General features: G+C 37.3%; 1 protein-coding gene across 3 annotated transcripts in view; it reads left to right on the forward strand.

Annotated features, from left to right (window-relative positions):
- The window catches only part of VPS8 (VPS8 subunit of CORVET complex), a 255,460-nt gene that overhangs the window by 76,566 nt on the left and 165,963 nt on the right, over positions 1 to 12,931 (forward strand). For all 3 annotated transcript variants that reach the window (XM_019668968.1, XM_019668980.1, XM_019668973.1), the window contains 5 exons: positions 529 to 603; positions 1,498 to 1,533; positions 2,434 to 2,524; positions 2,946 to 2,992; positions 3,938 to 4,027. In XM_019668968.1, coding sequence (XP_019524513.1) covers positions 529 to 603; positions 1,498 to 1,533; positions 2,434 to 2,524; positions 2,946 to 2,992; positions 3,938 to 4,027 — 339 coding nt within the window. The remainder of the gene's footprint in view (positions 1 to 528; positions 604 to 1,497; positions 1,534 to 2,433; positions 2,525 to 2,945; positions 2,993 to 3,937; positions 4,028 to 12,931) is intronic.

The raw sequence follows: 12,931 nt of genomic DNA on the forward strand, positions 1-12,931 counted from the left end.
TGAAACTTATTTTAGGTCATACCTAGCAAGTGACAGTCGAAGTTTGCAGATTTATCAGACAGTAGGTTTTGTTTTCTATTTTGCTGGGCTATATTAACTTCCATATACTATGCTGCTTTGTCTTCCTGTTTCTTGTATTTTTTTTGTTGACATTTATTTCAAAGAACTTAGAGATACCACTTTCGGTCAGCCCTATTCTTTGCCAGAAGCAGTGCCGACCTTTCATCCAATAATGGGAAGATTGCAAATGTTTTCCTTTCGATTTGGAAGTTGGCATGTTCCTCCATTTTCTCCATGATTCTGAAAAATAAAAATACCCAACATAAGCAGAGCATTACTTTTTGCACTTTGTCATTTCCGATGCTTCCACTGACAGACTGGCACTTGATTGACATTTTTTTCCCTACTCACTATGGGATGAAACCATGTTGACCTAAAATGTTTTCTCTATAATTGACATTCTTCAAAACCTGATGAAACTTCTAATTCATGTAATCTTTACCTTATTTATTTATTTATTTATTACAGGCTTTGGTTGGAGAGAAGGCTTGTTATCAATCCATCAGTAGCTACGGTGGTCAGATATTTTATTTGGGGACCAAAGTAAGCTCTTCCACTCTGTGACTTGGCATTTGTTTGTGTCTGGATAGTTGGGGCTGAAGGAGGTTGCTGGTAAAGAGGGTAGTGCATTACAAAGTGTATACTGATCAGCAGAATCTAAAACTTTTAGGGGTTAGATATCCCCTATAATATTTTATCTAATATATTTTCTCACTTTTAGACATATGTTTACTTTCATTTAGATTCTAATAGGATGCTTATTTTCTTGATTCAGGGATATAGTTTCATAATCTTCCTTCACATTTATGTTTTCATAGCTAGGAAGATACCTTATCATGTACATTTATCATGTAATTAAGATGTCTTTAGCTTAGATCAGCTTAGAATATATTAAAATGCATTTGACTTAGAATAGCATCACTGAAATAGGAACTTTTTGTATATCAATTTGTTTCTGTGCCTTTTTTTTTTTTTTTTCCTGAGCCATCCTACCACCTATTGGCAGCTCAGCTTGGGCTGGGAATCCAACTGGCGACCCTGTTGCTCAGAGCTCTCACTCTTGAGCGAGCTCTTAACCAACTGAGCCACTTAGCCAGCGCTGTGTGCTTTTTTTTTTTTTACTTAACATGCAGAAATATTTCATCCTTACGAAAATTCAAAATATTCCCAAGCCAGTACAGGGAGATTGGGTGTTCCTTGTTCCTTGTCCCTGTAGTTAATGCCTGCTTAGACTGTAGACTTATTAATCTTTAAATATTTGTTTGATTTACTCTTTAATGTGGGCCCTTCAAGACCCTTTAGTAAACACTTCTAGCTGTAGTGTGAAATGTATTTACTTTTAGAGATGTAAAGTGAGATGTAGGACTGGGGCAGATGTGTCTCCCAAACAAGTTTGTTAAAGGTGGTTATTTTAATTTCCTTCTCTTTGTTTCCCAGTCTGTTCACGTGATGATGCTGAGGAACTGGAGAGAGGTGAGTGCAGAGTAATTTTATATGTCAGAGCTATTGAATTGATAGCATCTTAATAGTTATGTTTTGACTTGGTAGAAAAAGGTCATTTGAATTTGTGCTTTGTGTAATTTCAGAAGTGGACATCAAAACCACTGTAACTGTTAAGCACTTGATTTGATGAAACTTAACTATAAATTAGGACTAGGTTTGGCTATATATATCAGAAAATTCAAAATAACAGTGGCTTCAACAAGATTTCTCTCATGTAAAAGCAATCTGTAGGTAGCCAGTCTGTGGCTAGATTGGCAGCTCCATGGTCTTTAGTATACTATCCCGTTCCACCATCCTTGTGTGTGGATTCTAGTCGCAGGGTTATTTTATATTTCAGTATGGCTGCTGGAGCTCCAACTGTTAAGTCCCCATTCCTGGAAGCAGGAAAGAGAAGAGAAGGGCTGGCTCCTGCCTTTTAAGGTGACATCCCAGAAATACCAAACAACACTTCCATTTACTTATCATTGGCTAGACTTAGTAACATGGCCCCAAGTGGCTACAAGGGAGTCTTCAGAATGACCTTTAGCTGGTGTATTGCTGTCGTAGATAAACTTGGGACTTGTTACTAAGGAGGAGCGAGTGAAAGGATGTTGTGATGAACAACTAGCTGTTTCTGTTACTGTGACGTTCTAGTTGTTTCCTCTTCATATCTAAGCCTTATGACTTCCAGTATAGTACACGGGCCTACACAGTCACTGTATGATGTAGTGCTTTAAGAAATTATTTTTCTTGGAAATAAGATATTCACATGGTTATTAGAATAATCGTAGCTTCTAAGCAGCAACGTCTGCAAAGATATTTGGTAGAATAGGAATTCTGACTTGATTGGTCAGACGAAGGGGTCTAGCTTCTTTCATTTATTCGTTTTAGAGAGTGGATCATCTTCTGAAACAAGATTGTCTTACAGAAGCCTTGGCTCTTGCATGGTCTTTCCATGAGGGAAAAGCAAAAGCAGTAGTAGGTAAGTGAACAGCATACTGGTGTAGTGGACTGTTTTTCTAGAGTAGAGAATGAATCTTACTAATCACTCATAGAACGCTTTTTAGCTTAGTGTTCATGTAGTGTATAAACAAGGTGTTAATCAGACCTTACAGATTTCAGTGAAAAGGTTAATGATAAATACAGGATAAAGAATTTTAAATGTCACTTTTTAAATTCTTTCATTTCATACGGAAATTTTACTGTTAGAATAAAAGGGAAGTACATTGATCTGCTATTTGGTTCAGTAGATATGAGATCTTCCTATTTTGATACCTACCAGTAAGGATTGTTATAATTATATATCTGTTGTTAGCACAGGTTATAAATAGAAGACCAGAACAATTTCACTCCTGAAGATGTGGATTAACTTTGTTTTTATGTTGGATTTTGCTTCTCTGCAGGATTATCAGGAGATGCCAGTAAGCGAAAGGCTGTGGTTGCAGATAGAGTGAGTATTTTAATAGGATCTTTCGAAAGTACAGTACAGATTTGCTTTCAGTATTTGCTGGTAATCTTTGGGTATGATTAGGTAAAGGGCTACAGTCAAGGCAGCAGTGTATAAAAAGGCAAGGCAGATTATAATTCCCTGGGGTCATCTTGAATGCTTTTTAAATTTCTTCCTATCACCTTGTCTTTTTTTCTTGCTCACTCTCTTATAAAGATGATAAAGTAGTAAAATAGCCAAAAACTATTATACTATTTATAGCAGAAAGAAGGAGGAAGCCTGTGATCTGGATATTTCTGAATCTCATTATAGCCCATAGAAAGTTGACATTTGTTATTTTTTTTATAAACTGGTAATTATGAGAAATATATGCAAGCATGTGTGTTGCCTGAGGTAGCAGAAAGTGCTGACTTTTTTTAAATTATTAATTAGTATGAACATGATTAATGTTATTTAACAGGTGGCTTTGTTTTCTTAGTCTATTGTGCAAGTGTGTTAGTAAAAATTATAGTCCAAATTAGTATAAACATTTAGAAAACAAATAGAAATTGGTCACCCCTTAGACTCATGAATGATTTTCTCAGTATCTGCTAAAATATTTAGGGTTCTGTGTACTGTCTGTGTTCTTTAGGGAAATACCTACAGCAGAGGATTACTGAAGAGCTTAACTTCAATATTTCATTCCCTGAGCAACATAGATACCACTAAGGCCTAGAACCTAGAGATATTTTTAGGAAAGATTAGCAAATTAATACCAGCACTGAGGCTGAAAGAAATTAGGCTGGGGTTTGAAAAAAAATGGGAAATAAAGCCACTAAAATTTTAAATTATATTTTTAATATAGTAACAAAGCCTGATTCTGTATTACTTATGAGGATCATATATATTAAGTATTGAAAAACTTTAGAGATGTATTTTACTTTCTGTACAAGGCTGTTTTCCTTTCAGATGGTAGAAATCCTATTCCATTATGCAGATCGAGCTCTGAAAAAGTGCCCAGACCAGGGAAAAATCCAAGTGATGGAGCAGCATTTTCAGGTACACCTTTTCATGTGCTTCTAATACCCATTGCTGTGAGTAGGTCTAACACTGCTCTTTCATTTTACTTGAGAATGGAACTTTCATGGCTTGGTTACATAATTTTCAGTATTCAAAGCTTTATTTCACGGCTGGTGGAGCATTCTAAAATATTAAATTTTGAAGTAGCAGATCACATGGAAACAGATGAGTAAAATGTGAAGTACTGGTGCTGAGCTACTCTGTGCTGTGTGGAAGGAAAGGCTATATGGGTACATATGTGTGAATGGACACCTTGCGGTGGCTGACACCTTACTAATGACTAAGATTTATGTTAACTAGGCTAGTTGGAGGAGAGGTGAGCTACCAAGATTTAAATTTAGCTCTGCTAGGAGCACCTGTGACTCAGGAACAACTCAGTTACAAAAAAACAATCTCTAAAATGTGCTAATGAAAGATCTTTAGTTTCTCTTGGAATTCAGTGAAAACTGAAGTCAAGGAATGATTTAAGGCTTGTGCAGTTTTTATTCAAGTTTTACTGTTGGCAGTGGTCTTCAGTTATTTTTGTTGCAAATCTCAGTTTCTTCTTCCCCATTCCTAGAGCTTCCACCCCTCCCCCTACCTCTTCTAGCAAATATTGGAGGATATAATACAGGAGTCAGCAACCATTTTCTAAGAGGGGCCAAATGGGAAAATTTAGAGCGCGTATGATCTCTGTTACACATTCTTATTTTAAAAAACCCCAAAAAAACAACCCTTAAAAATGTAAAAACCACCTTTAGCTGTGAGCAATTCAGAAACAGGCTGTGGGCAGGATTGGCCCATGGGGCAACGTCTGCAACTTGTGGTCTAATATGTGCTAGGTATTGGGCAATAGTGAGTAAAACATACATGGCCCTGCTGTCTTAAAGTTTGCCGTCTAGTCAAGGTAACTGTTCTTATGTATGTCAGCAGAAATATTTAGAAGACTCCAAGGGTTTTGAAGTTCTAGAGCAGGCACAGTTCATATCTTTTTCTATCTCCATTTGATGCTTTTACCTGTGGAAGATAAGGATAGATAGAGCGATTAACATTTGGCGGATATCAGAGGAGGATTTGGTTTCCTGAATTGTACTCTTTAATGCCACAGCAGTGGGCTTCTTGCAGAGCAACTTTTATTACTGTTTGGAGGTTTATGAAATTTATCAGTAAAGAAGGGAAATAAACCCAGATAAAATTATAAAAATAAATAATATAGGAGGAAAACAGAGGTAGAAAGAAAGCATTTGGGAACAAAACTCTTTGAGAACAAACAGTACACTTTGTATTATATATAAACACTTTTGTATACCAATGCAGTATATATAGTAAAGAAAACAATATTTTAACAGGAGAATATCTGTTACTAAGAGGTAGTAGGGATGATAGTCATGAAAGAACTCTGGCCATTGCAAGGTATGCTTTGTTAAAAAGAAACATCTAATAGGGAGACTAGAAGGGGCTAATGAAGAGTATGTGTGTAAGTAATATAGAAGCCACCATGCGGAGAACATGGTAGAGAGCTATAAAAAAGGAAAAGAACAAAAGTGATGTTTTGATGGAAAAATATGAAAGAATCTCAGCATGACAGAGAATGTAGGTGATGGTTTCTAATACAAATTATAAAATGTACAGGGAAATTGTAGTATAATGTATTCTTTAACCACCTAGATCTCCATGAAAAGTTTTATTCTGCTAAAAGAGTATCTGATAAGATTTTTAAATTTATTAATAATTTAGTCTCATAGAAGGTAAAGGAAACAATAGTGGGAACCATTACTCTGGATTTACTTTTTTTTTTTTTTTTTTAAAGATTTTTATTGGGGAATTAGGGGAATAGGAACAGTGCTGGGGAATTGGGGGAAGGGGAACAGACAAGTTGCTGTCGTTTTTTGTTCTTCAATCTAGTTGTGGAGGATGTTGCTTCACTGGCCCAAGTTGGCACCATCATTGCGCTCTTCTCTGGCGAGGCAGATCAGTCGCCGGCTTCTGGACGGCCGCTCACTGCGGCTGCTGGCCGCTCACGCTGGCTGCTGGCCGCTCACGGTAGCCCATGGCAACCCACTGCCACAGGGGCTGCAGCCCACGCCGTTGCCGGCGACTCATGGCAGCCCAGCTCCAGGTTGAGCTGTTGTTCAGCATCTTAGCTGTGGAGGGCAGTGTCACTGGCCCTCATATGTGGGATCCGAACCGGGGCCCTCTGGCATCCCAAGCGAGTTCTTAACCATCGCGCCACTCGGCCGGCCCCATGGATTTACTTTTTATCATTGATTGGGGACATAGAAGGGATGGACTCTTGAGAGAAAAAGATTGTAATAATCCTGAAAAATACACTCAGCATGAATTCTATATTTTATAAAGCGAATATTTCAGAAAAAAAATATGGGCACAATCTCAGTGTTATGGACTCCAAAAAATGTATAGGGAATTCTTAAATTTTGACATAACCACAAACAATTCAAAGAGAAAGGAAACAGGGAGGAATGTTGAGAGAAGTATCTGTCTACAAAGCACAGAACAGCTATAAAAGATGGAGAGAGGCAGATGACCAAAGATATATGCCCAAAGCGTCATGAACCTGTAAGACTGTCAGAAAGGAGACGAGTACGATCCAAATTGGCCTACCAAAATGCTAAGGGGTACACAAAAGGGATCTTGACAAAGATTCACTGAGTATATATACCACAAGCCAAGCACTATATTAAGGGTGTGACATTTGTTTTTATTTAATTCTCACAACAACCCAGTGAAGTAGATGCTGTTTCAATCTCCATTTTAGAGATGAGGAAATTTAGGGTGAGAGAATAGTTAAGTGGCTTTCCAAGGTAATATTGCTGGTAAGTGGTGGGGCCAGGGCTCAAATCCAGGTCTTTCTGACTTCAAAACCAAGCTCTTAACTAACCATTGAACTATACTGTTATTTTCAGACAAGTATAAGGAAAAGGTGGGTGAGAAGGGGTGGTGTTACTAGGTGCTCAAGAATGTTAATTACAACAAACATCTAAACTGTTAAATGCTTATTGTGTGGCAGGCACTGTTACAAACTCTTTAAACATATTAACTCATCTAATTCTTATGACTTTGTAAGGGAGGTACTGATATCCCGCTTTATAAATGAGACAGACGCACAGAGAGGTTAAATAACCCGTTTCAGGTTACATAGCTAGTAAGTGATAGAGCTAGGGTTAGAATCCAGGTAGCGGGGCTGCAGGGTCCACACCTGGATTGCTGCACTTTACTATAGAACAACACTTGTTATTTTGCTTCCATTTTCATGAGCACAGAGAATGGTGTTCAACATGGAAAAGTCCAGATAAATATATTTAAGAAAATAGCTGAAGCTCAGCATATGTGATGTTATGATTGTTCAGATCTGAAGATTTTAAATTATAACCCAGGATACTGTTTAAACAAACTGAACTATTGTTAATAGTTTGTAAGTAACTTTGGATCAATTTTCAAGTAAGGCACACTCAATCAAGTATGGATGCCCAGGCAGAGGAGACACAATTTATTTCACTCAGGAGGACTATTTTCTTTTGGAAAAGGTGATCTTCAGTCTAGTAGGATGAGTGAAATACATACACAGTTGGATGCAAATCTACTGTTTTAAGTGTTTAACTTTAAGTATGTAATTATAAAATAATTATAATTTGACTCTAAAAGTATAATTTTTAAAAAAAGAAGAGTGGAGTTCAGGAACTATCCACTAATAACTCCAATGTGATTTGTGAACATTTTTTATGAGTTCACGTAAAAACATCCATGTTAAACTCATAAATTGCCCCTTTGAAAGGAATATGTGAGCAGTATATTCATGGAATGCCTATTACACAACATCTTGATTTTATTAAAGCATTTGCCTAAATTTTTCATTATCCTCATGGCTGAAATAGATTAGTAAATAGATTTGCAGCTAGGTAAACCTCCCTACTCAAAAAGTATTCTTTGGTGGCTTAGTATTAATTACATCTTAGGGTTCCTTTATATCCAAGTTTTTATCTCTGATTTGGATGAAGATTTATTGAGTGGCTTGTCAAATTTAGATGACACCTAGAATCAGGGTCCAAAATGGTCTTGACAAAAAGTGCAATCAAAATAGTTATGAGATGAAATTTAACAAGGATAAAAACCAAGACATCATTAGATTCAGATAATTAAATTGCGTGAGAACTAGAGTGGGAAAATCTGGCCGGACAGGATTTTAGTTGACCACAAGCTTAGCATGAGCCAATAGTGTGATGAGGCCCAGATAAAGAAAAGTAATGAAATCCCTGGACTAACCGTTGGAAATAAAACCTCTAAGGTATTTTATAGATTGTTGACAGACTGAGCTGTATCCCACAACCTGGATGGTGGGAGGTTTTAAAAACAGCAGTTAAAAACAAATACTGGGGTTGTTTCATCGGAGGAGAGAATAAGTGGAGACATGCCTGTCTTCAGATCATGAAAGGCTGTCGTCGTGCGAGGATTTACTATATTGCTGCAGAAGGCAGGCTAGTGTGCGTGGGTAGAAATTATGAGAAGGCGTATTTCAGTTTAAAATGGCCTAGTGCTGATGTGACAGCTCTTGGATTTATGCACCTCCTACTATTGTATGTATGGAAATAAAGAGAGGATAACACACTGACCAAAAACAGTTCTTAAAAGGCTTTCTTTGCTGGGTGGGAAGAGCTGAGATTCTGCATCAGTATCAAGAAACTGTCCTTAGAACCAGATAACCTCTAATCCAGTGAAGACGGGTTTCTTAGTCAAAATACTGAGAATTTGTATTTTACCAGCAGGTGGCACTCATGCCTGCTGCCTCAATTTTAATCTTTACCTTTGAGGAGGGGCCCCTCACCTTTTTCCTTAAGAGTCAGAATGTATAATGCCATTTAGTATTTTTACTTCCCTCTAAAGATAATTCAGTATTTTGTCCTGTCTTAACTATAGAAAATAATGTTTGGATCTTTTGATGTGTTTGAAATCTGTGCCTTTTTATCTAAGAAAAAATTTGAACCTATAATTATAATTTATTTGTATCAAAACAAGTAGAATTAAAAGGAGTTAAAGTGTTCTTTGTCTCAGACATCTTGAGCCTCGTTTTTTCTTCCGGCCAAGTCTTTCCCATTCCAAAACAAAGTCAAACAGCAAACATGTCCTTTCTTTGCCCCAGTTCATACCCAGAGCCAAACATCTTATAAGACTTGTCTGCGTTTCTTCACCTCTCTCTCATTCCACGTCTATAAATTCTGTGGACCCTTTTATTCCTCATCTTACTGATCCTCAATAGCATTCAACACAGTTAATGACTTTCTGAAACAGCTGTCCATTTGGCTTCTCTGGTATCATACATTCCAGTTGTTGTTTTTTTCTCTCTCTCTCACTACTTATTAACTTTCTTTGTTCATTCTTCCTCCTCTTCTACGTAACCAGTAAATGTTAGAATTCTTCACAATACTCTTACCTTTTATTTCTGTATCAGTGTTTTTCAGGATATTGTCTGTGGACCATTTACTTCAAAATCACTTGAGAAAGCAGTTTCATATATTTTGGGTTATTTTATCTTTCTACACTCATGTCTGTTTCTTTATGAAACAAGGTAGAGGTATAAATAAATAAATATGAGGCCTTTTATTAATATGAATCAAGCTAAAAGGATTTGAAAAATAATATAATTTTAAAAGATTTTAAAAATGAAGCCTTGCCTTAGTTGTTACCAAGCTCTTCTTCCAGCTTCATTTCCATTTCCATGAGGGCAGATCATTTAGCGCCATTGTGGCAGCAGTTGGCATCTGTTTCTGTACGAAGAGATCATGCCAAAGAGTGGACAGAGCAAAGCTGCACACAGAACGAGGCAACAGGAGCTCTCCTTGTCTGACTCATGCTTCCCTGAGATGATTTCAGGAAGGGGAGACTGTTGGTGTCCACACACCGTCTTATCCCTGAGGCTTGCTTAAAATGCTGGTTCTGGGGAGTCAGGTCTTTCCTAGATTATTTTGTTATCATCATACCTGAAAAAAAATAAGAGAAAAATACATATGCACACATACACATACAGAGAGATATCTTTATAGCTGCTCATGGTGTTTGAATACTAATAACTGGAATACCAGCTGCCTAGCCCTATCTATCTATCTATCTATCTATCTATCTATCTATCTATCTATCTATCTATCTATATCTATCAGTCTGTCTGTCTGTCTGTCTACCTATCTATCTATCTATCTATCTATCATCTATCTATATCTTTCTATCTTTAGGAATGTTTAAATTTTGAGTCGTTTTTAAACAATGCAGTTTTCATTGCCTGACTGACTTAGAATATAAATTATGAGAGTTAATACCATTACTCCAGAAAGCAAAGGAATCTACATTTTCTATCTCATTTCCTTTCATATCATCCCTATAAAATAGGGAAAGCCAGAGATTATACCTTCAGCTGGCAGATGGTAAGATAGTCACAGTACAATGAAATGATCTAGTCAGTTACTCAAACAATTGACAGGCCTAAATTTAGGTTTTCTGTCAGCTCAGTATTTTATTCACATATCCACATTGCTTTCTGTAATGTCTTAAATATACATTAATTTCTAACAAGAAAACAATCTTTGGTCAATTATAGGGCTGTGCACTGGAGAGGAGACTAGAGAAATATTTACTTTTTTAATTCTGAAGACCAAAAATTCAGCCATTTCTCAAGGGCATCCTGCAAGCTTTTGAGACAGAGGAATATTCTTAAAGCAGGCGTAGCTCATTACGTTGGTGTTGAAAGACTCAAGGCAAAGAGCAGCAAGCAGCACACAGCACAGGCTGAACTTAAGGGCAGAAGGGTTGGAAGTTTGCACTCAGGACCTTGATCTGTCAACATTCCATAGAGAGGCATGTGTAGCCCAGGTCTAGCAGGATGGACTGAGGGTTTTGCTTTCTCATTCTCCTTTCTTTTAGGGCTTTCGTGAGAGCTGCCTTCCAAATGGGTTAGGTGTGGGGGCGTTATCTGAGTTTGGGCACCAGTTGCTCATAGTGGTGTATACTAGTCCTGGGAATGTCAGCTACTGAGCTCTCACTGCAGATCCTGGGAAAGTGAGTCCAAGTTTACCTCTTGCCACTGGGGAGATGGACAGCTTCTGATCCCACAATTTCATTTTCAGGCATCTGTGAGATTACCACCAGGGATGATCCACTGGTCAGTCTATCTTGTCTCTTCATAATCAGATTCTAGAAGAGAAGGCTTAAAATATGGAAATAGATTTGGCTTTAACCAATGCTGTGTTTATGGTTTTTAAATGTTCAGAATTGATAAAGGCCTGGTTTCTTTAAGAAGCCAAATTGAAAGTGTTAATTTGTATGGTTTAGCCCTATTTAGTGAGTTACGAACAGTTAGGGGCAGACATGAGGACTATGTGTAGCCTTTTTTTTTTTTTAAATAAATTTTTTTTTATTTTGGGGTAAGTGTAGATTTACATTCAGCTGTAAGAAATAATACAGAGAAGTTCTATTACATCCTTAACTTGATTTTCCATAAGGAGAATGTCTTGTAAAACTGTAGTACAACCACATAAGCAGGATATTGACCAATACAGTGAAAATACAGGACATTTCCATCACCACCCATATCCCTTATTTTGCTGTTATAGCCACACCCACTTCTCTCTCACCCCCCCACCCCCTCCTTAGGCTCTGGCAACCACTAATTGTTCTCCATTTCTATAATTTTATCAGTTCAAGAGCGCTATATAAATGGAATTATATAGTATCTAACCTTTTGGAATTGACTTTTTAAACTCAGCATGATTCTCTGGTGAGTCATCTAGGTTGCTGTACCTATTGATAGCTTGTTGCTTTTTATTGCTGAATTGTATTCCATTGTATGGATGTACCACAGTTTGATTACCACTCACCCATTGAAGGGCATCTGGGTTGTTTCCATTTGGGGGGGCTATTAAAAATAAAGCTGCTGTAAACATTTGTGTACAGGTTTCTGTGTGAACGTAAGTCTTCATTTCTCTGGGAGAAATGCCCAGGAGTGCAATTGTGTGGTGTCCACGTGTTCATTAATAGCATACAGAAATATAATTGATTTTTGTATGTTTATCTTATGTCCTCCACTGAACTTACTTCTTAGTTCTAGCAGGTTTTATGTAGATTCCTTGAGATTTTCCATGTACATCATCATGTCATCTGCAAACAGGAACAGTTTTGTTTTTTCCTTCCCACTCTGTGCACTCCCTTATCCCCCTTTTCTTGCTGTATTCCACTGGCTAGAACTTCCAGCCTTCTGTTGAATAAAAGTGGTAAGAGCTGCTTTTGATGATATAGTCAATGGCTCAAAAGCCACTTTCAGAGAACCAAAGAATATAACTATCACGGGCATATAATATATAAAGTGCTCAAATACGCAGTCACCTGTAGAGGCTTAATAAGGGCACTATCAATTCCAATTCTTTATATTCCACAATGTTAAAACTTTTTTCAGCACAGCATCTGAGAGTGCTGTTTACTGAATGCTCTACTGTAGCAGGCCAGAGATATGTACAAGTAACTGAGAACTTAAACTTAATTCACAGTCACTAAAATGTAAAATACCTTAACTTTTCTATTCTTCAAGGTCAAAATGAGCTTGGCCTCATCTTTTCCTCTCCACCCCCAAGAAAATGGGGTATTTGCATAGATATCTGATGAAATAATCAGTGCTTTTATAAATACAAGTCAATCCTCCACAAAGAGCTTAGGATGCCTCCCCTTCTACTTCTATACAACATTCTAACTTCCTTTCAAAAATGAATCTTCCTATACCTCCTGTCCCTTGTCTTACACACACACACACACACACACACACACACACACACACACACACACACACACACACACACACACAAAGAGCAGACAAACTTACCTTGTTCCCAGTCAGAATGAAAGCATTCA

Source organism: Hipposideros armiger, unplaced genomic scaffold (genome assembly GCF_001890085.2).
Source record: "Hipposideros armiger isolate ML-2016 unplaced genomic scaffold, ASM189008v1 scaffold_14, whole genome shotgun sequence".
NCBI lineage: Eukaryota > Metazoa > Chordata > Mammalia > Chiroptera > Hipposideridae > Hipposideros > Hipposideros armiger.